This window comes from Heloderma suspectum, chromosome 6 (genome assembly GCF_057233095.1).
Source record: "Heloderma suspectum isolate Gila_16-S chromosome 6, 16-S_ref, whole genome shotgun sequence".
NCBI classification, from domain to species: domain Eukaryota; kingdom Metazoa; phylum Chordata; class Lepidosauria; order Squamata; family Helodermatidae; genus Heloderma; species Heloderma suspectum.
Window position 1 is genome coordinate 97379886 of NC_139463.1, and position 23418 is coordinate 97403303.

The 23418-nt window shown below is 43.0% G+C and overlaps 1 protein-coding gene across 2 annotated transcripts in view; it reads left to right on the plus strand.

The window, feature by feature from the left end:
• LOC146341984 (voltage-gated potassium channel KCNC1-like) overlaps positions 1–10609 on the plus strand; it is a 50640-nt gene extending 40031 nt beyond the window's left edge. The window contains exons 8-9 of one of the 2 annotated variants that reach the window (XM_084805378.1): positions 511–631; positions 10476–10609. In XM_084805378.1, the coding sequence (XP_084661504.1) occupies positions 511–631; positions 10476–10609 (255 nt within the window). Of the gene's footprint in view, positions 1–510; positions 632–10475 lie in introns of those variants that run through there. The other variant, XM_084805376.1, reaches the window with a different exon arrangement.
• The last annotated feature ends 12809 nt before the right edge of the window (positions 10610–23418 follow it).

Below are 23418 nucleotides of genomic sequence, written 5' to 3' on the forward strand. Positions count from 1 at the left end.
ATTTCTATCCTACACTTCCTCCAAGGGCAGCATAGATTGTCAGGCCACACCCCTTTTATCCTATCCTATGAAGAAGGTTATGCTGATAGATAATGTCATTCAGTGAGCTTCATGGCTGAGCAAGATTTAAACCAGTATCTGCCCAATCTAGGTCCAACATCCTAATAATTACATCGCACTGGTTTACCTTGGTGGAGGAGAGATAGGTAGGGAGTAAGGAAACTAGAAAGCAGGGCTCCTGAGAACCCTAGGAGGGAAGTCTAATGTGTCAGAACAGGTGATTCTGGGGCCCAGGAGTATTGACTTCAGGTTGGGAAGAGGGCAAGTGAGTTGGGTGGTGGCTTTCAGAACCGTGCCTTTCTCTACTTCATCACATGCCCATCTTCAGTGCCTCCTCCTCACACCACCTCTGTCTGTTTCTCTTACCCCTACCCCCTTTTCATCTTCATCCATTGCTCCTACCCCTATCCCTCCCTTTACCCCACTGCCCACCAAACCTGGGCCCCACAGGCGCCTGCCGCCTGCCTCAACCAGCATCAGACTCCTCTGCCACCTCCTGGTATCTGCATGACTACAATGCCAACGCGGCCCCCTGGAAGCATGAGTAGGATGCCTGGAATGCAGGGAATTGGTGAGTAGGCTCCCCACATCACCCCACCACCATTATTCACTCTTGCAGTTCAGTCTTACCTTGTGGCTTGCCCTTCTCGCAAAACTCTCTGCCAGCATTGCAGCTCCTTCCTCCAGCAACTACAGTTGCCAAGTTCATTTCTGGTAGGGGTCTTGTAATGACAGACTACGGGGGATTGTTCCTTCACTAGGTAATCCCACCTATGGAGTTTCTTCTTTAGAGCAAATGTTTATATTTCTGGGCCTAAGGAACTCTCTGCCATTATAACTCAAGGTTCCACAAGCTGACCCTTTCCCACTGCCACCAATTCTGTTAGGATACTTTAAAACGTCCTACTAGCTGGTATAAGAGGCTTAGGTGAGACGACCACCAGCACTGGGGACAAGTTGAACTATTAAACAAGTAATTTATTGAAGAGATATTTTGTAAATAAAGGATTACTCATATTTACTTCGGGTTGTCAAAACACTACCTACTGACAATTCTTTAGGATTCAAGGGACACTGTTGCTATTACAAGCCTCTTAGTAACTTCTTTTACCTCAGGCCAAATTCCCCAACCTCCACCCCAGCCAAATACCCCTACAACCAGATCCAGCTTCTCAGTACAGCCTTCCTCTGATACCCAAGCTCTTCCCGTTGTATTTCTGGCTGCTTGGACAGTTTATCTGAGTTTATACTGCCTGCTTGTGTAACCTTCCTCTGGCAAGATCTTAGGGCAACCTCTTGGCATAACACCGCCACTTGCTCCCTGCTCCTGAGCTTCACCAGCCACCTAAGGTTGTCCCACAGAGAAAGAATAGCTATTAACTTTCTCCTCAGTCCTTCTAAAAACACCACATACCAACCAGCAGACCACTTCCCCATCTCCCCACAGACTAATTCTCACTGACTCCTGTCAACTGTCATATCTTTACTGTCCTTTCCCAACTGCTCTTTTCCACCTAGCTAGAATCCCCAGCCTGTCAGAATGGAATTCACCTCCTACAGGCCCCATTTAACAACACTCAAAGGGATTGGCTCTCTCTCCTGCTTCACAATGTCGTTGAGCAACTACTACACAGACCTTTGACTATAACAAAACAATGCCTCCAGTCTACTCAGATACACTGTAGCCACACAGAGGCCACACAAAGTCATCATCACAGAACAACAATATAGGCATTTTTTTTTGGCACAGACTGATGGTAGGGAGGAACTGCAGTGTTCTACCAGTTGTTGTATGGAGGGAAGCAATTCTATGAAATACCAAGAAAGGAACAGAAACTTTTAAAAAGCAGCCATTTTAAGCCTGCTCTTACACATACTGGAGAGAGAGGTGACAGAATGGACTGTGCTACTTCAGACTAGGAAGTGCATTCCAATTTTGAATTATCCATATGTGCAGAGTAACACATCAAGAAAAAAAAGCTGTATCCCATCTCTTTGCTGTTATACTGATTTTCTTTTATGCAAATTGTTGAAGTTCGAGAGTAGTAAAAATGTGACCCATCTGTAGTCTGAAAGGCTAACATCTGTTCTTCCACCTTATTCATGATATCTCATTCTGTGTGTGCACACCAGGCCTCAGACATCACTGTAAGAGTTGCTCCATGTAAAATAGAATTCTTAAGTGTTCAGTTCTTCTATTTGTGTCACTGACAAAAATTACAGCACCAAATATTACAGTTCTGTGCCTTTAATAACTGCAAAACAGGTACCTGTATGCGCTACACACTAGGGATGTCGGAGAATTTCTCCACGAATCTCCGGGAGGCCGAATGCCACACATTTGGCCCCCCGAAATTGGTGGAGAAACGGTCCGCCGCCCCGCCCCCCCAGGATGGGACTTACCTCGTGCGAATGTCCCTCGCGGCGGCAGGTCCCAGCCCATGGGCACCGCCATTTGCGTACGTGCTTTTTTTTTTTTTTTTTTCCAAAGTCAGCCATGATAGGCTACGTAAAGATTTACATAGCGTATCACGGTGTTTTTTGAAAATCTAGCCATGATAGGCTACGTAAATCTTTACGTAGCCTATCACGTTTTTTGTTTTTTTTTTACTTTACTTTTTTCTTTCGTGGCCGGAGAGGCGGGGCACTCCCCCCCAGCCAGAATTTCGGCGGGGAGGGATGGGGCCCTCCCCCCCGGCCAGAATTTTGGCGGGGAGGGACGGGGCACCTCCCCACCCACCAAGAATTTCGGGGGGAGAAACGGAGCGCCTCCCCCCCCCCGAAAAAAGCTGCGGGACCAGGTAAGGGACTTTCGTCCATCCCTACTACACACAGTTCTGCAGGACAAATAGCTTTGGAAGGATGGGGTCTATCAGGAAAAGGTATAGGGTAAAAAACAAAAACTAGGAGGGAAACATAAAATCCAAAAAGAGTGCAGAAAGAGAAACTAGCTCTCAAAAGTTAAACTAGTTCTCAACAATTAAAATTTAATGCATCTCAATGCGTTTCGTAACAATACATTCTTTCTTCAGGAGCAATCTACAAAGAATTCCAAAATGAAAAATTAACTATAAATATGAACAAAAATCTATAAGTGCCTTATTATTTGTGAGAAAAGTTTCAAACTTTGTATTCTTCGTCTTTAAGATGAATTATTAACATTTTCCACCTAAAGCTTGTTAGTAATTATATGAGGAATACTCCTCTCCTACATTCAGTTTTCCCCATTATGCAAGAAAGATATCTGCTATTTCTGCAAAGTGCTTCTGCTTGTTCTCAGAATTTGAAAGTCTAAGCTACTTGATATATTTAGTTTTGAAGTATTAGTTTATAATGGTTCACAATATTTTTGTTGTCCCATTTGTATAATTTTTTTTCATATAAATGTGTTTAAATAACAGTTAGATTTTACTAGTTACATTGTATATGGGTTTTTTTTTTACTCATTTTAAACAAATCTGTAGATTTTTTGTAGCTGGTTTTTTCATCCTGTAATTCTTTATAGATTGCTCCTGAAGAAGGAACTTACTATTTCAAAAGGCATTGGGTGGCATTAAATTCTAATTGTTGGTACTTTTGAGAACTAGTTTCTCTTTCTACATTATTTATTGTGGGGGGACCCACCCCAGCGCCATTGCCTGATCAAATTAGCAGCCCTAGACAGATGCTGTGAAATAATAACAACCATATGGGGTCACAGATGACCTGAATCACATCTAGCTGAGCCCTCAAGATTTCCATGGGGAAGAGGACAGGGCTTTAGTTCCCTTTAGCTCTCTGTATGACTAGGGGAAGCAAAACAAATTTGGGCCCCCCAAATTCAACAAACTCCCAATATTTAGGAGATACTAATCCAGTTCACATGATCAAATAACCCATGGTTAACAAACCAAGAGCTGTTCGTGAGCGCACAGGAGTGAGCAAACGTGCTGGTTCCTACCTGCTCACCCCCATTCCTAGGTTGTTATCATGACATCCAAACTTGGCACTCTGTGTTGTTTAAGGCCAAATGACCCAGAATTTGAACCCCTGGTTTGTTGTTGGATTAAAACAACAACACCTTCTCCAAGCTCTAGTGGGTATCTCATTTAAAAAAAATAGAGATTTCCCATCTATCAGGAGCCCACCTCCTGATCATTATCTTCCATTGACCAACCATCCTGGACTATTAACCAGCAATGTATAACAATTGCAATCCAGCTATGTCTTTTTTTCCTTTAAAAATAATCATTTTTAGAGTTTATCCTGTTTAACAGATTAACATAAATTAAGAAAACAAGACTCCTGCCCCAGGGAGATTATAATCTAAATTTTGTTAGGGAGACAACAAAGGAAAGGGTAGAGACAAGGGCAAGAAAGGACGAATGTGAGCAAATGGAGGGTGTGTTCTTAAACATGCAGTATGATCCTGTGCATTAGTCCTGGAGTTCAGTGGGACATTTCTAGTAGGTGTGCACAGGATTGTAGCCCTACTTTCAGTCAGGGATGAGAACTAAAGGATCAAACCAGCCCCCTTCCAAAACAGCTCCCCGGTCGCTGCAGATTTGGCCTGATTTGGCCTGCTTTGGCCGGGGGGGGGGGGGGCTCTTCATTTCTATTTCTATTCCTCTCCCTCATCTTTCATAGGCACATAATACCTTCCCAACTCTCCCCAGTGTCCCATGTGCTTGTGGCTTTATTTCATTATTATCTGTTTTCATTTTCAGGGCAAATATTGCACCTGTCCACGGAAGGGAACACGATGGGGGAGGGGCCCATAGCTCTGGGCTTGTGGGATGGGGTGGGGGTAAGGGTGGGAGATGCATTCCAAAGCACACAGAAGAGGAAGGAATATTACTCAAAAGATGAAACTGGAAGATGGACATCATTTGGGGAGTAAATAGGGATGGTGTGAAGTGAGGGTGAAGGAATGAGATGAACTTGGGAGGTATTAGAGTGGTAGAAACACACAAGGAAATTGGGTCACATGGGGGAATGGTTGGAATGGGGCATAAGGGTAGATGGGGGCTTAGCACAATGGATAGGGATATTTAACTGCACAAGGGGCTTTCCCATTCCTGATTAGGGGCTGGACTCCCCTCGTGTTCTCCTCAGAGATGGGCTGCACCAATATTTGATTCCAATTAATGCCCCATTTCATACATCTTGTAGGGTCCACCCTGTATTCTCGTAACGCCCCGACCGCGTGAGCCAGGTACGTAACTCATTCCACACACCTCAGCCTACTTGTTCTGGTCCCCTGAGGGGGCATTTTTCATTTTTCACAGGCAGCTGGGTATAGACATTTGGATGAGGGTGACATCTCTGTGGCCTCACCCCAGCGTCTGATGCTTGGGGTTGGGAGGGGGGAGGAGAGGATCAGGAAGAATTCCTTATAGCAGCCATGTAATTACGAGCACAAAAATTACTAGCCTGTCTAATTTCCTGTTAGCCATTTGTACCCTTGAAGAAACAAAAGCTCCAACTTATATAAACATTCCATGCGTGGTTGCCTGGATGTAATTATTAACTCACCACAGGTGACCAGATGAGGAATTAATTAGAAGCCTGCCTTAGAGGTTACCTGGGATTGGCTACACAGTCCCCCATCCTCAGCACCTTGGTCTCTACTTAATCTGCTGTCCAGTGGGGCTAATGCAAATCCTATGGGTGCACTACTCTCCCCACTTGTACATTCTGATATTCTTCTGCGTGCAAAGAAGTCCTACTCACCTGTCCACATGCACATTGTCCTACATATGGAATGGAGACCTGTGCACCTCAACTGTTTGCACATACGAAGTTTCTTGTAAGTGCAAAGGAGATAAAGGTGCACCTTGCTGTGCAATGTGTGTGTGAGAGAGGGGCGGGGGAGAGGGAGACTGAGAGAGAGAGAGAGAGAGAGAGAGAGAGAGAGAGAGAAAGGGCAAAGAAGGTAAGTGTGAAACTGGGTTCCTGGTGACATGTTCAAATTGTGCTGCATGCCAGGGAAGTTCCACTCTCCATCTGCACATGCAAAACCTGGATGCGCAAATGAATGTGACAAATGCAATAAAACGGTTTGCGCACCTGCATTTGTACTTGGTTGCCTGCTTGCAGGTGAAGCTATTTCTGCACATGCAAAATGGGGTAAATGTGCAACCCGCTGCTTGGTTGCATATGGTTAAAAAGACTTGCATATGCAAATAGAAGAAATAAGCCACTTGTCTCTTAAGTTTAGCTTCAGTCAATTGTCTTCTGTGCAGGAAATTTCATTTGGTGTGAAGCGATCCTTAGAACGTGCAAATTTCCACTGTGCAAGTGCTGCCTATGCAGTTACAAAGTGCAACAGGCAGCACAGAGAATGCGCACTGTTGCACATGCTGTTTTTCCTTTTCCCTCCTGTTGTGTGCAAAAGAAGGGGAAGTGGACCAGCAATGCCTTGCAAAACAAATTGCCTTTCTTGTGCACACAAAGGACGTGAATGTTCCACTTTGCTGCTCGCACAAGCTGTCCTGCTTAGCATTTCCATCGCAGTGTGATCAGGTCTCCATGTCTTTCTTTGTCCCCAGCTCTGATTACCGCCTGAGACTGGCTGGGCATGTGAACTCCAGCACCTCCCGGAGGCAGGTCAGCCCTGCTCAATGCCTTCAATCCAACTGCAGTGTGTTGTGGCTTTTTGTGCTGGGGTGGGGTCAACCTGACGGATGGGAAAGGAGGCCTCAGGGTATCGCACTCTGTGTAATAAGGTCCATTTTCTCCACCATGCTCGGATAGCTGAGTTGGGGATGCCTGTTCACTGCAGGGGCCCTTTGTGTAGCAGTGCTGAAATGCAGTTACCTCTGGGATGGAGCAGCTCTTCCATACACAGATAGGCCTTAATCACGTCTGAGAGAGAGAGACCTGGAGGCTTCCATGAGCTAAGAAACTGGGCCTTGTCTTGTGAAAGATTTAGTGCGATACTCTGGTGGGAAAGCTGGTGTCTCTGTGTTACATGCTATGAATGCTGAATAACATGCAGGTTTGATAAGAGCATGCCATGTACAGAGCACATGTGATGACTTGTTATCTGCATGCATAACATACATTACATGGTATGTAGTATGCTACATAGGCCAGCAAAGAGCATGCTGGCATATGTGGTAACACGCTTTCCATGCGCATGTTATGCAACATACTTTTAAGATGAGTTGGGCAACTTCTGGCCTTCCAGATGTTTTGGCCTACAACTCCCATCAGCCCTACTCACCATAGGCAATGGTGAGGGTTGATGGGAGTTGTAGGCCTTTAGACATCCTACTCATGGTGCAGAAATATACAGTGCATCTGTTGATATGCTACAGACAGTTAGGCCACATACAACATGCTAAAAGCATGGCACATTAGGTGCTATTTATATACTATCTACCTACCTACCTACCTACACATATATGCCTCCCATGTATAACCATTCCACATATTACTCCAGTATACCACATAACTGCATTCATGGCTTTTGTGTTAACATACTACCAACACATATCACGTGCATATTGACAGCCAACTCCATACACTAGGGTACGTGCTTGGCAGATGTGACATATTAGCCACATTCATAGTCTGCAATGTACAGAGGTGTCTTTTGTACGTATTGGTCCATCAGACAACAGGCTGATTCCATGCATAATATTACTGTACACAGGTTCATATACACATCTGCTGTTCACATGCACAATCTAATATCACATTACTCTAACCAACACATTTAATACACAGCTCATACTACCAACATACACAGTCTGTTTTGACCTTTAACGCCATGTATACGTATGTGATTATATGTTGTTCAGCTGCGAGAGCGAGGTGTCCATTATGACATTTTACTCTGATGCACATCAGTGACATGTAAGTATTTATTTATTCATTTACTTATTTATTTGGAGGAGTCACATCTCACTTTTTTCATGGAGACTAAAAGTATGCATTTTTGTGTGCACTGTAATCTGCACCCCCTTTTCCCCTGGAAGCTGCTGTGACCACACCACATGTAGTGATGATATTCTGCCCTTTGCTGCCATGGGCAATGCCACTAGGGCACTTTTCAGCACACTAATTGCATCTTATGCACACATGATATACACTACATGTTATGTTAACACCTAATGTTAACAGGTGTTTATAACATGCTCAAGTCCCATGCCTCTCCTCATCTGGCCTATTGTAAGAGGGATGCAAGCATGACATGTACATCTTTGCTTATATTGCATGCCTAGCTTTGTGGGACACATATATGTGAGCATGTAAAGGGCGGCATCAAGGATCTCCCCATTCCAGGAAGATAGAGATTTGGGAAGGGAGTCGGGCGGGGGGCAGACAGGACCTTTGTAGCAATGTGGGATTCCTTCTCAGTTTGCACTGAGACGGAATCCGACATTGCTGCCAAATCCTGCCCCTTCCCCCCAACTCCCTTCCCACATCTTTGCTGTATCTTCCTAGATAGATACCAGCTTGTAAAGGGTTACATTTGCCCTGTATGCCTGCTATGATCCCAGTAATTATCAGCCCTCACCTTAGCACGTGATACTATCTGCACTTTAAAAAACCAGCAAGTTAAATGCAAAGAGGCATTTAACATCAGGTCTAGTTTGGCTATCAGTTAGTTCACTTCCAGTTAACAGCTTCTCATGTTTATACTACACTAGCTCTCTGTTTCTCTATCTAGTGGGGTGTGTATTCTGATTGGCCAGGAACACAGAATGCCAGGGAGGGCTGTACCATTTGCAGGGGGTGGTTTAACAGAGTGGATGGACACTGGTATTATGTATGTGAAGCCTTTGCATACTTTGGAGCAGGGAGTCCTGTATAAATGCCAAGCAGGATTATATTGCTTAGCAATGTATATGCAGTGATGTATCTGTTGCTGGGTTGTGCCATTTCAGATGGCAGTGGTCCCCCCCCCCCAATATAAAATATTTTTTGTATGTACAAAATGAGCATGCCTGAGAGAAAGTTCTATACCCCAACATGCTAGTTTTGTATATTCAGAGAGCATTTTTATATGGGGAACCACACCTACCTGAAATGGTGCAGTCCAGAAACAGATACATAAGGCAGAGCTTCATCTTGTCTCTTTTAGCTTGGAGGGCTGCTTCGTTTATGCTTCCTTGGCACACCTCATGCTTTGAGAACTGTGGTACTAGAAGGAAGAGGTAAGGGAGAAATTGCAAAGGGTATCTGCCACTTATCTCTCTTAATTGGTGAGAGAGCCGGTGTGATGCAATGACTAGAGACCACCCCAGTACCAGGTGGATTTCACCCATCCAGCCCACCTCTCCTGTGGCATGCTGCAATCTGCATGGGCATGCTAAAGAACCATGGCAGCTGGAAATGGGGTGCCAGAAGCTATTCGTGTCAGCAGAGAGATGTGAATACATAGTGGCAGTGAGAAGGCAAAGCCAAGGAAGAGATAGTGAACTGCTATTTCCAGGCTCAACCATGGAGGGTCATGGTTGAGATTGCTTGTAGAAGGGGGGATTGATTTGGGAATCTGTCAGGGATGGTGGTAGTCAGAGAAACAGGCAAGGGCACAGGGACCGTTAATCTGGCAGCTCAGTCTGGGCCCAAGGAACCAGATGAGGATTAGGATCTTCACACAGTTAGGTGGAACATATTGGCCCCTTGTGTCACCTGCTGCCTGCTAAGCTGGTAGCTACAATACTGCCTCCTAGTTCTTTGGAGCAGTAGCACTGGTGAGGGACCGTAGTTCACTGGTAGAGCACAAGCTTTGTGTACAGAAGGTCCCAGCTTCGATTTCTGACATTTCCAATTGCAAAAATCCCAGGTAGAAGGGCTGGGAAAGACCTGTGCCTGAAACCTTGGAAAACTGTGGCCAATCAGAGTAGACGATGGCTGTGTCTGGACATTTGTCAGTGGCTTCATAAACCATCAACCTTCACAAACTCTGGCTAAATATCAGTTAAACCAGGATCCCCAGTTCAGGCATAACAGGGACCTGTGGCTTCATGCAAGCCAGGATGTCTTTGCCGAAGCTGGTAAAGGGGAGAGGGAAAGGGAGGAGCACACAGCCACAACATTTGCCCACAGCTTCATAAACTATGGTTTATGGAGTTGCCAATGACTGTCTAGGCACAACCAATACCAAGCTAAGTGGAACAAGTCTGAGTCAGTGTAAGGCATATGAAGCACAGCAGAAAGTAGTCCCCTCCCTCTAACATGTTACTGGGGTTGAAGAGCAAGGTGCCGTGTAGCAGAATCCCTGATCTAAAACACTTGGTGCCCTACAGCAGCCTTCCCCCACCTGGTGTCCTCCAGATGTGTTGGACTACAACTCCCATAATCTGGAAGTTGTAGCCCAACGCATCTGGAGGGCACCAGGTTGGCTGCCCTACAGAGTCTTAGGCTGACCTGTTTCCTCTTAACGCATTCAACACTTTCTGTCTCTTCTTCCTTCCTCACAGCACCTCCCACAGGCTATGAGAAGTCCCACAGCCTGAACAGCATTGTTGGACTGCGCCCAACTCCAGCACCCATTCCCTTTGGCTCGCCTGGTTCTGTCCGACGCCCTTGCTCGCCCATCCCTTCCATCCTATAGAAACACACCAGAGATGCTTGGGGTTAGCTTGTATGTTTGTTTCTTTAAAAAATATATATATATATATATATATATATATATAAATAAAAGAAAAAAAGAAAAAAAAAGGTAATGCCAAAAAAATAAGGCAAAGGAAAAAGAAAACAAAAGCAGCCAAACACACTGGAACAACTGAAACGCAGGAGGTATTTCAAAGGTGGTGTTGCACTAAAGTTTGCACTTTCTGGAGTGTCCATGAGAATCCTGAGGCCTGAAGCCTTCTGTCCCTGTGGCTATGGATCAGGAGTGGGGTGTACGAGTTTACTGAGGAGGGAGGATGAGTGGGGAGGGCTGGCTTGCTCTGAAAATCCAAATACTCCAAAAAGCAGGAGGGGGAGGTCAGTGAGAGACACTGTGGGAAAGGGCCCAAGGCCCTCCTGTCTAAGTTACCTGCATTTCTTTCCCTCTTCAGCCTCATTGGACTGCACGATATTTCTCTGGCCCTGGCTTTGCGCTTTATCTCTCTCTGTTTAATGCTCTTTCCCTTCTCATCATCTTACTCAGGACTGTAATGAGCCATAGAGCTTAGTGATTCCCTCCCTTCCTTCCTTCCTTCCTTCCTTCCTTCCTTCCTTCCTTCCTTCAGTTATATGTGTCCCTGTTTACACTCTGTAATCTGTGTCTGATTTATCCATCTCTTTTATCTATCTATGATCTGTTTGCCTGCCGACCTTTCTCCATAAAATACCCACTCATCTCTCAGATGTCTACATCCACACTGTAGACATCTGCCCAGTCTGTCTGTATCTCTCTTTCCTATTCTCCCTACTTACTTAATGAGTGATGCTGGCTCTTTGAACACATGGACACTCCACAGTCTCTTTGGGGAAGGCTACCCCACCCATCTGCCTTGGGCCTTCTGTCTTTCCTTGGAATTGCTCTTCTGTTTTGTGCATGGATCTTCCATCTACCACAAGCAATAAGGTCAAGCACTCCCTTCTGCCTGGATGCATGATAACGTCTTTCCTACAATGTAGATATTCTAAGAACTGTCAAGTTCCTACAGATGAAAAAGCTGAGGGTAGGCATAGAGACCAGGATGGGGTTAGGGAGCAGGAAGTTCCAACACTTAACTGGGCCTGAAGGAGAAAGCTTAGAGACCCAGCCTTCTTCCTTCGCCTCTCCCTCTTTCTCCTGTTCTTCTGTTTTGTTCCTTTTTTCTTTTTCTGTACACAGAAAACGACAATGAAGCATCCCTTGTTGAGGTGGGTGCTTTCACTGTGATTTTTTTTTTCCTTCTTCCCATCCAAAGATGGGATGGGATGGCTTTTTGAACTGATCACAAAAAACAAAAAAGATTTGGGAGAAACAATGAGACACAACAACAACAGTAATGCAGGAAAAAGTAAACTTATTTTTCACCAGAAAAATACATATATATATATATATATATATATATATATATAAACAACAAAATCAGAACATTCGTCGGCGACCGTGTGGGGAAAGATATCTCCCCCAAGTTTCTCCTGGAACAACAGAATATGGGACTGAGCAGCAGAGTACAGAACACATTATTTTTCAAAGTGATGCCGCCGAGAAAGACGAAACAAAAGCATAAGGAATAGCACCGTCGAGCTAAACTATTTAGTGTCTGCATTTTCCAAGCCAGCATGTGTTTGCATGTGATACTGTAAGCAACGATATTTAATGTTATATGCAAAAACAAAAGAAAAATGACAAAAAAAGAACTAAACAAAAAAAGAGGTATACTTTCCTTCTGGACTTGCAATCCCCTGCAGCAACAAAAATCTCCAGATTTAGCCAGTTCCCCCTTCCCTGACCTGTTCCCATCCCGAAAGGGGGTAAGAAGCACCGCACATTGTAGGAGCTTGGTGTATCCTAAAGGGCTTTTTCCTTCCCTCGGTATAGGGTCATGGATGGCTATAAGATGTTGGCAGGGAGAGTTCTCTGTTCTAGAGCTGAATCCAATAGTCTCCAGTTTGTAGTAAAATGTTCATAAAATCTGAAACAGTGCAAGGGGGAGGAGTATGGTATGCACATTACTAACTCATATAGTAATCTCCAGAGAAAAGGACAGTGCAGGAGGCAGCAGGACTGGTGTTCTGTTCTATGGATTTTCAGATAGTGGGTTGGAGGGAGTACAAAAGGCAGTGGTTTGAAGTGTGGCCACGGCACACTTTGGAAGCAGCAAGTGAGAGATGCTGTACTGTGCAGTCCCTGTATGTAGAGGTGTTCACTTTAGCTGATGTATTTTAGCAGAGGAATTCTGTTTCATCAGAAGGCTATAATACATGAAGTTTTGTATTCCCTCTGTAGGGGCTGCCAATCTTCAGTGCCTCTGCTTCCATTAAAAACAAGTTTTATAGGAGAAAAGCAAATCACCAGTACATGGTTTAAAATATACAGGCAATCTAACTGATTTTTTAAAAAATGTGGGATAAGATTTTGCAAATTTGCACAGCTCTGGTTTTTCAGTGAATGCACTTTTGAGGAATGCAAAACATAATGTTTTGTAAGAGGCTCAGGAACTGAAGAGTGAAATGTTTGAAGCACATTAGTTCCTCACAGTTTTTAAAGAGAATTCCTTCAAACACAAAGCTAAAGTGTATGGAAGCAGTAAAAAGCATATTGAAGTGGTATAAAATGTATAGAAGCCGTTCTGGAGCTTGGCAGAGCCAACAATTGATGTCACAAACAGACAGCAAAATTTTTGCTGACCCTTTGACAGCAAAAATATCTTGTGTGTTGTCTGAAAGTGAGCTTAGTGGGGAGAGGATTCTGTGTTGAGCAATGTTGTTTGTTCAATAGGCTGTCTCACAATATAGCACTTTAGGGTGAAACCTCACAAGCAGCTGAAGCGATAATTATCCCATAGGTATGCATCGGTCATCTTGCCTCTTGTTGACAGTCTTTTGCATTGAGAGGATAAAAGGCGTTTGTATCCTTGATGGCTGACATGTGATAGCCAGGATCGCACAAAAACAAGCTATCGTGTGGTTGCAAAACGGCAGCTGGTTGGCACTGGCCAAACATATCGTAAGCATTATTTAGGTCCATATAAAGTCTGTGAACATGGCTAAATATATTGCATCTTCATCAGCATCTGATTGGCTTTTTAGCCTCATGGAACACAGAGCTGGTTATGTCAGTTAAATATTGACCTTCAAGACCTTGTTGTTTAAACTCACCAGCACCGTTAACTGCATGTCATTGCAGTGGCCATGTGATCAGCTCTCAGAGAGCTACTAGTGATCTTGGATGGCTCCTTTGAAGCACTTCCAATACATGTTTGATAAAACTTTTTTTAAAAAATTATTTAAAAAATGTCTGCCCCCCCTTTCTGTCTCTCCAACAGGACACCCCCCCAAGGCAGCCAACACACACACAAAAACCTATAACATGACAGTACAGTTGTCAAAATTCAAGAGAAAGAGATGGTAAAACAATTTATAACATGCTGTACTTTTATTTTATGCTGGCCAAATTGGAGCAAACTCATTTAATTCAGACAGTAGATGCTTAAACCATTATCTTCATCAAGCTAGCAAATGATTTCCAATTTTTGACTGTAGAAGGAGCTATCCCTTATTAACATGTAAGACAGAATATGGTACATTCTCATCTCTTATGCCTGCCATACTTTCCTTTTTACAACTGATAGAGAAAGTTCAAGATCTTCTCTTATGTATTGTTATAGCAGTTGAAACTTGAAATAGCCTATTTCCTGTAGTTATATTTATTTATTACATTTCTATACTGCCCAATAGCTGAAGCTCTCTGGGCAGTTCACAACAATTAAAACCATAAAATATAAGTTCAATATAGCATAAGTTCAAGCTACAGGAAAGTAGTTAAAGCTTATTTCTCAAAGCATCTGGCCTGCTATTGCTAAATCTACTTCAGTATCTGTAAAGATGTAGTAGCAACTTTGTATAAAATGTAGGGATGTACGAAAGTCACTTCCCTTTTCGACGCGGTGATTCGCTCTGCACCTCCCCCCGAAATCCTAACCTGGCTGGCTCCGCTCCGCGGAGATTCCACAGAGCCGCCAGCCGGGGCCACCCGCAAGTGGACATCCAGCCGCTGGGCAGCCTGCAGGCAAAAAAAACAACAACAGCATACGCAAATGGCGGCAGCTACAGCGGCTGCCATTTGCGTTCCCTTTTTTCGCTGTTTTAGTCTACGTAAATATTTACGTAAGCTATTACGGCGAAAAAAAAGGGGAACACAAATAGCGTAGTGGGCGCCATTTGTGTTCCTTTTTTCCCCGCCGTTTTAGCCTATGTAAATATTTATGTAGGAATGGGGGAAAAAAGGAATGCAAATAGCACCCACTATGCTATTTGCGTTCCCCTTTTTTTTTGCTGTAATAGCTTACGTAAATATTTACGCAGCCTAAAACAGCGAAAAAAAGGGAACGCAAATGGCGGCCGCTGTAGCCACTGCCATTTGCGTACGCTTTTTTTTTTTTTAAGCTTGCCGTGATAGGCTATGTAAATACTTACGTAGCCTATCACGGCCTCCGCAGGGACGTAAATGGTGTCCCTGCGTTAGCCATGATAGGCTATGTAATTATTTACGTAGCCTATCACAGCTATGATGAGGAAGTGAATGGCGGCCGCAGTGCGGCCGCCATTCGCAAGTCAGCGCGGACCGCAGCAGGTAAGTGCTCCGTTTCGCGCGCCTTTCGAGGGGGGGGGGCTTCGTTCCGCCACGGATTTCAGGGGGCCGAATGCACTGGCATCCGGCCTCACCGACATCCATGGCAGTATTCTCTGACATCCCTAATAAAATGAGGGTGGTAATACAAACTGAAAGTGAAAGGAGGAAGGGATTGGAATATTCATGGAGAGAAGGAAGGTAGAGACAAAGGCTGCTTTCAGATATTCATATCTCAGCTGAGTAAGTCTTGTGCCTGCTCACGCAGCCCTTCCTTCTGTCCTTCCTGTACTGCACTTAAAGCTGGAAGTATTCAATTAACTGTAGTTTCCCCTTTTGTCTGATCTGGGAAACTATGGTTACCAGCACAATCCAGGCTTAAACCAACTTCAAATTGTGGTTTAAGATCATGGCTTGTTCCGAACTTGATAACAATAGTTTCCTGGTTCAGGCAAAACAGAAAACAGTGGTCAAATTGAAGGCTTCTTGGCTTATCACATCACACCAAGAAGGGAGGCAGGAAGGGGTGCAATGAGGATGGAGTGCATGGGCATAAGCTTCGTTCATATTTCAGATTAGTAAACTGAGATACGATCGAATATGTCCAAAGCGTTGGTAGATAAAAATATTTTCTTAGCCTATTTTTCTAAATTGTCCCCACTGGCAACAATTTTTCCCAGGCCAAATTTATTGAAGGGGCTATCTGATACCAACGGGTACTGAGTTGATGTTTATGAAAGTAACTTTTTTATGCCAATAAAAATTGGTCTCTAATACATCTAACGGAGGGGCTTCTGGAACTGATTTGGTGATGAAGGAATTCAGTAAATATGCAATTCAGTAGCAATCATGTGACCTCTAGTCTGTTGTTCAGATGAAACAACAACAAAGGTTTGTCATTACAAGAATAAGTCTTGCATTAGTCTCAATCTTGTGCGCTTCTCCTTTCCCTCTCCTCCTCTTTCGCACACATGAGGAAGAGATCAAAAACTTTCTCTTTCAAACCAACCACAGTTCCTTGTTATGTCTGAACTTGGGGAAGCGTAGTTTGTTCTACCTGTGGTTAGTTAAAACAATCCATGATCTAACCGTGGTTTGATATTCTGGTTTGTTAATTATCCAGATAGAAAATAATTCAGTTCCCCAAGCTCAGCCATAATAGGGAACTACGTTTAATTCAAAAGCAGATGCTTTAAATCTCCTTCTCATCTGCGCAACCGAAGAAGATAAGGGGGGAGGGAGCACACAAGCCCAAGTCTTGAGCAAGTTTATTCTCATAACAAAAAAACATGATTTGTCACTACATCAGAACAAGGCAAGGACATGTATTTATAACAAAACTATATCAGTTTATTCCAGTTAAACTCTCATAGCTTACACACACACACACACACACACACACACACACACAATCCTAGGAACTGTAGTTCTGTGTGAGGGTTCTGAAAAATTAGTGTTAGATGTTCCTACCTTCACAGAGCTATTGTTCCTAGGATTTCCTAGGGAGAAGGAATGTCTATCAAACCAAATCTGCGCTTTGGATTTTCAGGCACAATCCTACGTATGTTTAGACAGAAAAAAAATCCTAAAACTCCCAGCAAATGTTGTAGGACATTTTTCTGTCTAAACATGCATAGGATTCTGCCCTTAGTTAGTTATTATTTCTAAACCTAATTTTCTATCCAAAGATAATCAGAATGGCTAACAAAGTTAAAACATCAGTAAATAACACAGAATAAATACTAAGATAAAACAAATGTAACATCGGTAAAAGAAGCCATATGGCCGGTGGAAAACATTGCCCAACTCAAGGCCAGTAAAGATGGGTCCAGGTCGATCTTCTTTGGGAGGGCACTCTAGCGCCTTGTTGCTATGGCGAAGAGGGCCCTGCCCCTCATATCCACCTGCAGCACATCCAAATGCCCTAAAATATGCCCTACACTCCGGAGTAGCTGGCAGGCATCTGGCATCTCATTGAATGAATTTAACCAGCCCCAAATCAGTTCCAAGAGACTCCCCAGTTTCAGGATGGATCAAAGTACTGTTAGATGCAACCAAAGCATTTCCATCTAAGGAACTGGCACATTTAAAAAGTTTTCAGTATGCACACACACACATGACACAATAATACAATTTCTTGTCTCGCGCAATCTATGAATTTTATGAAAAGATTTATGGATACATTACAAAACACAGAATAATTGTCATTAATCTGTTGATGTTAATAGTATTCATTGTGAATCTGGTTGCTCTTAATATTTAGGATTTTGTTGTGTGTTATTACATTCATTATGTGCTAGCTAAGGGTGATTTACTTCATCCTAGGTAATCTGTTTTGCCTTTTTGCATTAAATCATATTTAAGTATCTTTGGTCCAGCAAGGGTGGAAATTCTGTTGAAAATCAGTGGTACTATCTTCCAAGTAAACAGATTTCAGATCAGGATTGCAGCCTCATTTTGTGGCCCTGGGTTTTAGGGAAACTAAATCTCCTAATATTGCTGACCATGGTACCTTCTCTTCAGTAGCATGCGATTAGCTTCTCAGCATCACATGTCACAGAAACTGCCTGTTGCTTTTAATATTCACAGCGGCCTTGTTGCCATGATCCTAGCAAGCACCTGCAATGATATATAAGGCCCAATTTCCACAAAGGCGGTAAACCTGTGCCTGGGCTGTACCACCTCAAATTGTAGGTGGGGATTCCCTTGACGGAATGCCCCTCATACTACTACTACTACTACTACTACTTTTAAAAATCCCTCAGCATAGAAATCCACATGCCAAGGCAGAGGGTACTAGCCTCGTCTGCACCCTGGCGGGGCATTGCTAGGCACAAAATATTGGGGGCCCAGGGCCAATGGAGACAAATCTGCAAAAAAAAATATATCTGCACATGCGAATTTATATCTATATATGCAAATTTAGAAATAATTACTAAGTCTATTTAAATTTCACAGGAGACACAGCCAGCCAATTAATTTCTCATCCAAATCATCTCAAAATAATTTATTCAGTTAATTTGCACCCTGACCTAGTTTGTCCCAAAGCAATAGAAAAAGTTTGTTTTTCCTAAGCTTAATTGCCATGCAGGGGAAGATCGCGGGGGGGGGGGGTGTTACAGCATGTGGGAAGGGGAGAGTTAATCCTTCTCTTCCCAGCTGGAATATCCCTTGAAAATTCCTCTCTGCATGGTAATTAAGCTGAGAAAAACACGCCTTCCATTGGTACCAATCTCAGGGCTCTGTGGAACAGATCTGAGTTTTTGAGAAATATATTTGGGGCCTGGGCCAGCAATGCCCCCCTTCGCTGATATTGCCAGTTTTCTGCAGGTCTATATATAATGGATGACCATTCCTGCAACCTGGAATAGTACAACCATCATGAGAACTAGGTGTCAGACCATTTGAAATGTTCATATAAGCAGAAATTATATCAAAAAGAAATTATATCAAAAGCCTACATCCCTGGATAACAACTAGGGACCACTTTAAGAAAGGAGTGAAGGATATTGGGCCAGCACGTGCCTCCCTTAAAGTAGCTTGCTAACAAGTTCTGTTACACAGATGACACTTTCACTGCATGTGTTATGCCTTTAGGTTGCCTCTAGTTTTCATCTGTCAGGGGGGCTGGATTTAGCCCAGAAGTGTCTAGTTGCTGACCCCTATTTTTCATTTTGTATAAATCTCCAAAGAAGATGTATGGTCAGGAGCCTCATATCCAGAGGACAGGGTTTCACCTGAATTCTGACCTGTGAGTACGTTCTCAGTGCAGAATAATTCCTTGTGTTGATGAAAATTCGCACATTGGTCTGTGTGTGATTAGCCATTTTGCTCTGAAACACTATTTTCCCCCGCTTTCCTTTTCATAAGAGCTTTCTGCACCCCTATAAAAAAAAACAGCTTAACAACCTACCACACCTATTGAAAACCCATCTGCCCCACATACTATGCAAATGTTTCACCCACTTCAGTGGAGGCACAAACATCCCAGGCCTCCTCCAGAATCCCATCCATTCTTAACCTCACCACATTCCTCCTTTGATGATGGAAGCTCTTTATGCAATGATTCCTATGCAAAAAAAAAAAAAAAGATAAAAAAGTAGCTGGCTAGATTCAGGAGGGTGATTCAGAGCCCCTCTCCCTTAGCAAACTTGGGAGAGGGGTTGATTAATGCAAGCTCCTGTATAAAAATGTCCCCCCCCCCCTTTGCGGTGCATTCTCCTCCTACCCACTTCCGGGCTGGGAAAATGGGGGCAGTTGTTAAGTTGGTCATATTGACTGAGATTGGTCTTTGAAGGACACACAGAGTCCCACGTTAAGTCGATTAAGCGTTCTAGTATGTAGCTGAAATTGAGGGGGCAGGGAGGCATTTGAGGGAAGGGGTGCTGTTGGCTAAGGCCACAAACCTATGGATACAATAGTGAGTAAGGCCAACTAAACTCATTTGGTCTTACTTCTATGTAAACTTACATAGGACTATGTACTGTTCAAGTCTGTTCCCGTTTAATATGGCTGTTTGCCCTTTCACCGTCTTGATACTCTAAAAAATAACAATACAAGGCAATGTGCTTACAAAATAGATACTGCAGCAGCAAACAGCCTTCTGTACAAATCATGGTAACTATAGGTTTTCAGCAAGAGCTTCCCACCCCCACCTTAAAAGTTATATGCAGGAGGGGGATAGGACTGGATAGTCTTGGGACTTCTGCTGTGTTGCCATTCTGCACTTTAAATCCTGCCCCCCACCCATCTATCAGGGTTAATGGGCAATTTCCTTTCACAATATTTTCCTCATTTGTTGTAATTGCTTTCCTTTGTATGGTTTGGTTTGGCTGGTTTGTCAGAGCTGATTGACATGGTCACATGGTACAGTTATGTGGTACAGTTCTCCTGGTCTACACCACTTCAGAATGTAGGGTTGTGTGTTTGTTTGGGGGGGGGGGTTGCACAGGCTTGTAAATAGCCACTCACCCACCTGGGAAAAGTAAAATTGTCTCTAGGGGAGCAGGCAGGGAAGTTTTCTAAACTGGATTAGAATAGGTTCTTTGATTTTTCATGCTGTAGATAGCTTACATTAGCAGTATGCATGAGCATGTCAACTAGTAACATTCTTTGTGAGTTAGTAACCTTTGTGGTGGACTTGGTTTGCATATTAGAATGCTCCCCCATATCAAAAACTATGAGCCTGTAGAAAACGAGCCTGTAGAAAGCTACCTTGACATGGTAGCTTTCTGTTGGCAGGGGGGCAACATTGTTTTTTGAAGCAGAGGTATATTCAGTCGACCACTCTGAAGTGGTACAGTCAGGCCAACCTGCATTCAGAAGTGGTACAGTCCTAGGAGAGTTGTAGCATATGCTTTTTGCAAATATGTAATTTGGCTCTGAATAAGGAGATTGAGATAATGTTGTAACAGCATTTCTATCCAGCTGTACCACAATACTGCTTAGAAATATTGTCACTTTATTTATATGTCCTTTTGCTCTTCTTTTGGGGTATTTTCTTCCCTGCCCAGATGAAGAAATATAATTTTTTCCATGAAAAATTATGATAGTTGCTTTGCTTTCACATTCAGAATTATAATTTCATTAGATTTCTTTCTTTTGTTGTTGTTGTTTTTGGTCTTGCTGGAGAAATAATTTGAAGTTTACGTAGCAATAGAAATTTTGTTTGTCTTTTCAAAATGTTTGAGCTTTTTAATTGTGAAACGTTTTGGTTGCTAAATTCATTTTGTGCAATATAGTTGAGTTGCCTAAAAAAGAAAAAAAAGAGAAAAAAAGACTGCATTTTAGCAAATGAATAATTTCCATGTATTTCAGTTGCCAAAAATGAAGCAAAAATGTTTTTTTTAAAAAAAAAAATATTCTAGAACATGGGGAAAACTAATAAAAATTAAAATGTGACACTTTTGTATAAGAAATTTGGGGAAATACTAAATGTCATTGATATTTTCCATATGCAAAATGCTACCAGCTCTTATTTTTGCTTCAAAATACAATATATTTACGCCATTTTTCAAATTTTTGACATTTCTGACCCCTCCTCCAATGAATTCAAATTCAAGTAAGTGTTTGAAAATCTTCAAAAAGTGCTGAAGCACTTTTTGTGAGATTTTCAGAAAATAATGAATTACACAATAGCAAATGTTTAATAAAGAATTTTTGAGCTTGCAACATGTTAATTTTAACATTTTCAGTTTGTAAGAAACCAAGAATGTTGTTGCTGCTTTTTAAACCTGTTGACAAAAACAACTTCATGAACATGGAGGGTTGGATATTTAAAAATTTGAAGAATGTCCTAGTTTTGAAACAAGTTTCTACTATTAAAAAAAAAAGTATTCTGTTTCAGTTTGGTTTTAATCCAAGCCAGATGGAGATATTATATAGAAAACACTAGGAGCTCAGGAAGGGTGCTAATGAATACCAGCCTAGCAGGGGACAGGTTGTGAGGGGACCATTTGGCATCTGCAACTCCTAACTCACTGTGTCCAGCTCAACAAAGAGTATGGGGTCAATGATTTCTTGAAAGGGCATTAACATTTTCACCTGTGCACCCCAATGTTTAACTGGTTATCTGCATATGTGTGTGTATGTATGCATGTTACAGCTGTGTTTGTGGTAGTTATCAGCTGAGGGTTCTTTGTGCACTGGTTGCCTACAAGACTTCTTTTGAGCCAGGGCACGTGTATAGCCTCATATACTGTTTTCAGAGCAAGGGCGCTGCTCAGCACCATGGAAAATGGTAATCAATAATACCTCTGAGCATGCACAGAGTGCCTTTGCTCTACAACTACAAACAACTGATCCCCAACCACAGGGGTGGCCCAAGATGCTTTGCTGCCTGAGGTGGGACAGCAAATGGCTCCCCCTCTTCCTACCAAGTATAGGTACACAGTACTCGAGACTGGATGAGTTATTTTGACATCTGAGGAAGAAAATTCCATAAGCACGTCTCCCTGGCCCTGGAAGTAAAAATATAATACTAACAAATTAAATAACTAGCAATTGGCTACCTTTCTGTAGCACCCAAAATCTTTTGCCTGAGGTGGCTGCCTCACCCACCTAATGCTGAGCTTCTGAGTCAAGAAGCTGAGGCTTCTGGATAGGCCTGAGCCCCAACACATTTGTAGGTTGGTACAACCGAGAATGCTTGTGCTGTGTCGAATTATGGTGGTGGAGGGGATGGGGCCATTAATGAAAACTGCAAACCTCACTCCCTGACTCCCCCCTCCACCCACATTTAGGCAAAAATCACCCCCACTCCTCCAAAGCTTTCTAAAAACAGTAGCTAAGTGGGGTGCCACGAAAGGTAAGGGGAGCAGTTCCCCTCTGGTCCCCTTGTACTGTGATTCAAGCACTGGCATGCATCCCCAAGCAAGCAGGATTGTTGCAATCTAAGGGCCTAAGCAAGACTGAATATGTACACAGTTGCTAAGGTCACAATTCTATGCCCATTTAGCCAGAAAAACCCATGCTGGCTGTGGGATGTTGGGAATTGTAGGACTTTTTTCTGTCTAAACAGGCATAGGATTGCGCCCTAAAGCTCTCTAGATATTGTTTCTTGCTCTCCACACACAAACCTTATTCAAAAGTCCTAATACATGGGAGGATATCAGAGCTTTCAATGATTCATTGGCAAGGGAAGGGCACTCCACACATGTTCAGATGCACTTTTTACCCCAGCCAATACCTGCAGGAGAAGAAAAAGGTTATTTTTATACCCAGGGGAGCATTCAAAAGTGGTATTCCTCACCTGTAGTCTAAAGTGATACAGGTAGACTCACTGAGGGAGGGAGCCCATTGCAGGTGTCTTGTCCAAGGGCCCTCAGAAACCTAGAAACATCACTGCGGCCACACAGTGTGCGCAAGCATCATTGGCATGTTTTATTTCCACTGTGTGGTCATAGGTAGAGACAGTCTGAAACATTTTGGTATCAGAGGCAGAAAATCCAAATGGTTCCCACACTCCTACGGTTGTGGAAATATAGTAATACACTAAATCATTGGCAATTTTTTTACTGGTCTTTAATCATAGTAAGAGGCATAAAGCTGGCTCTACATCTCATCCCATGTGGGTCTCAAAGAAACAGACGGTGTAATCTTTTAGTGTAAGAATACTTTGCATTTATATATTGCTTTAAAATGAAAGT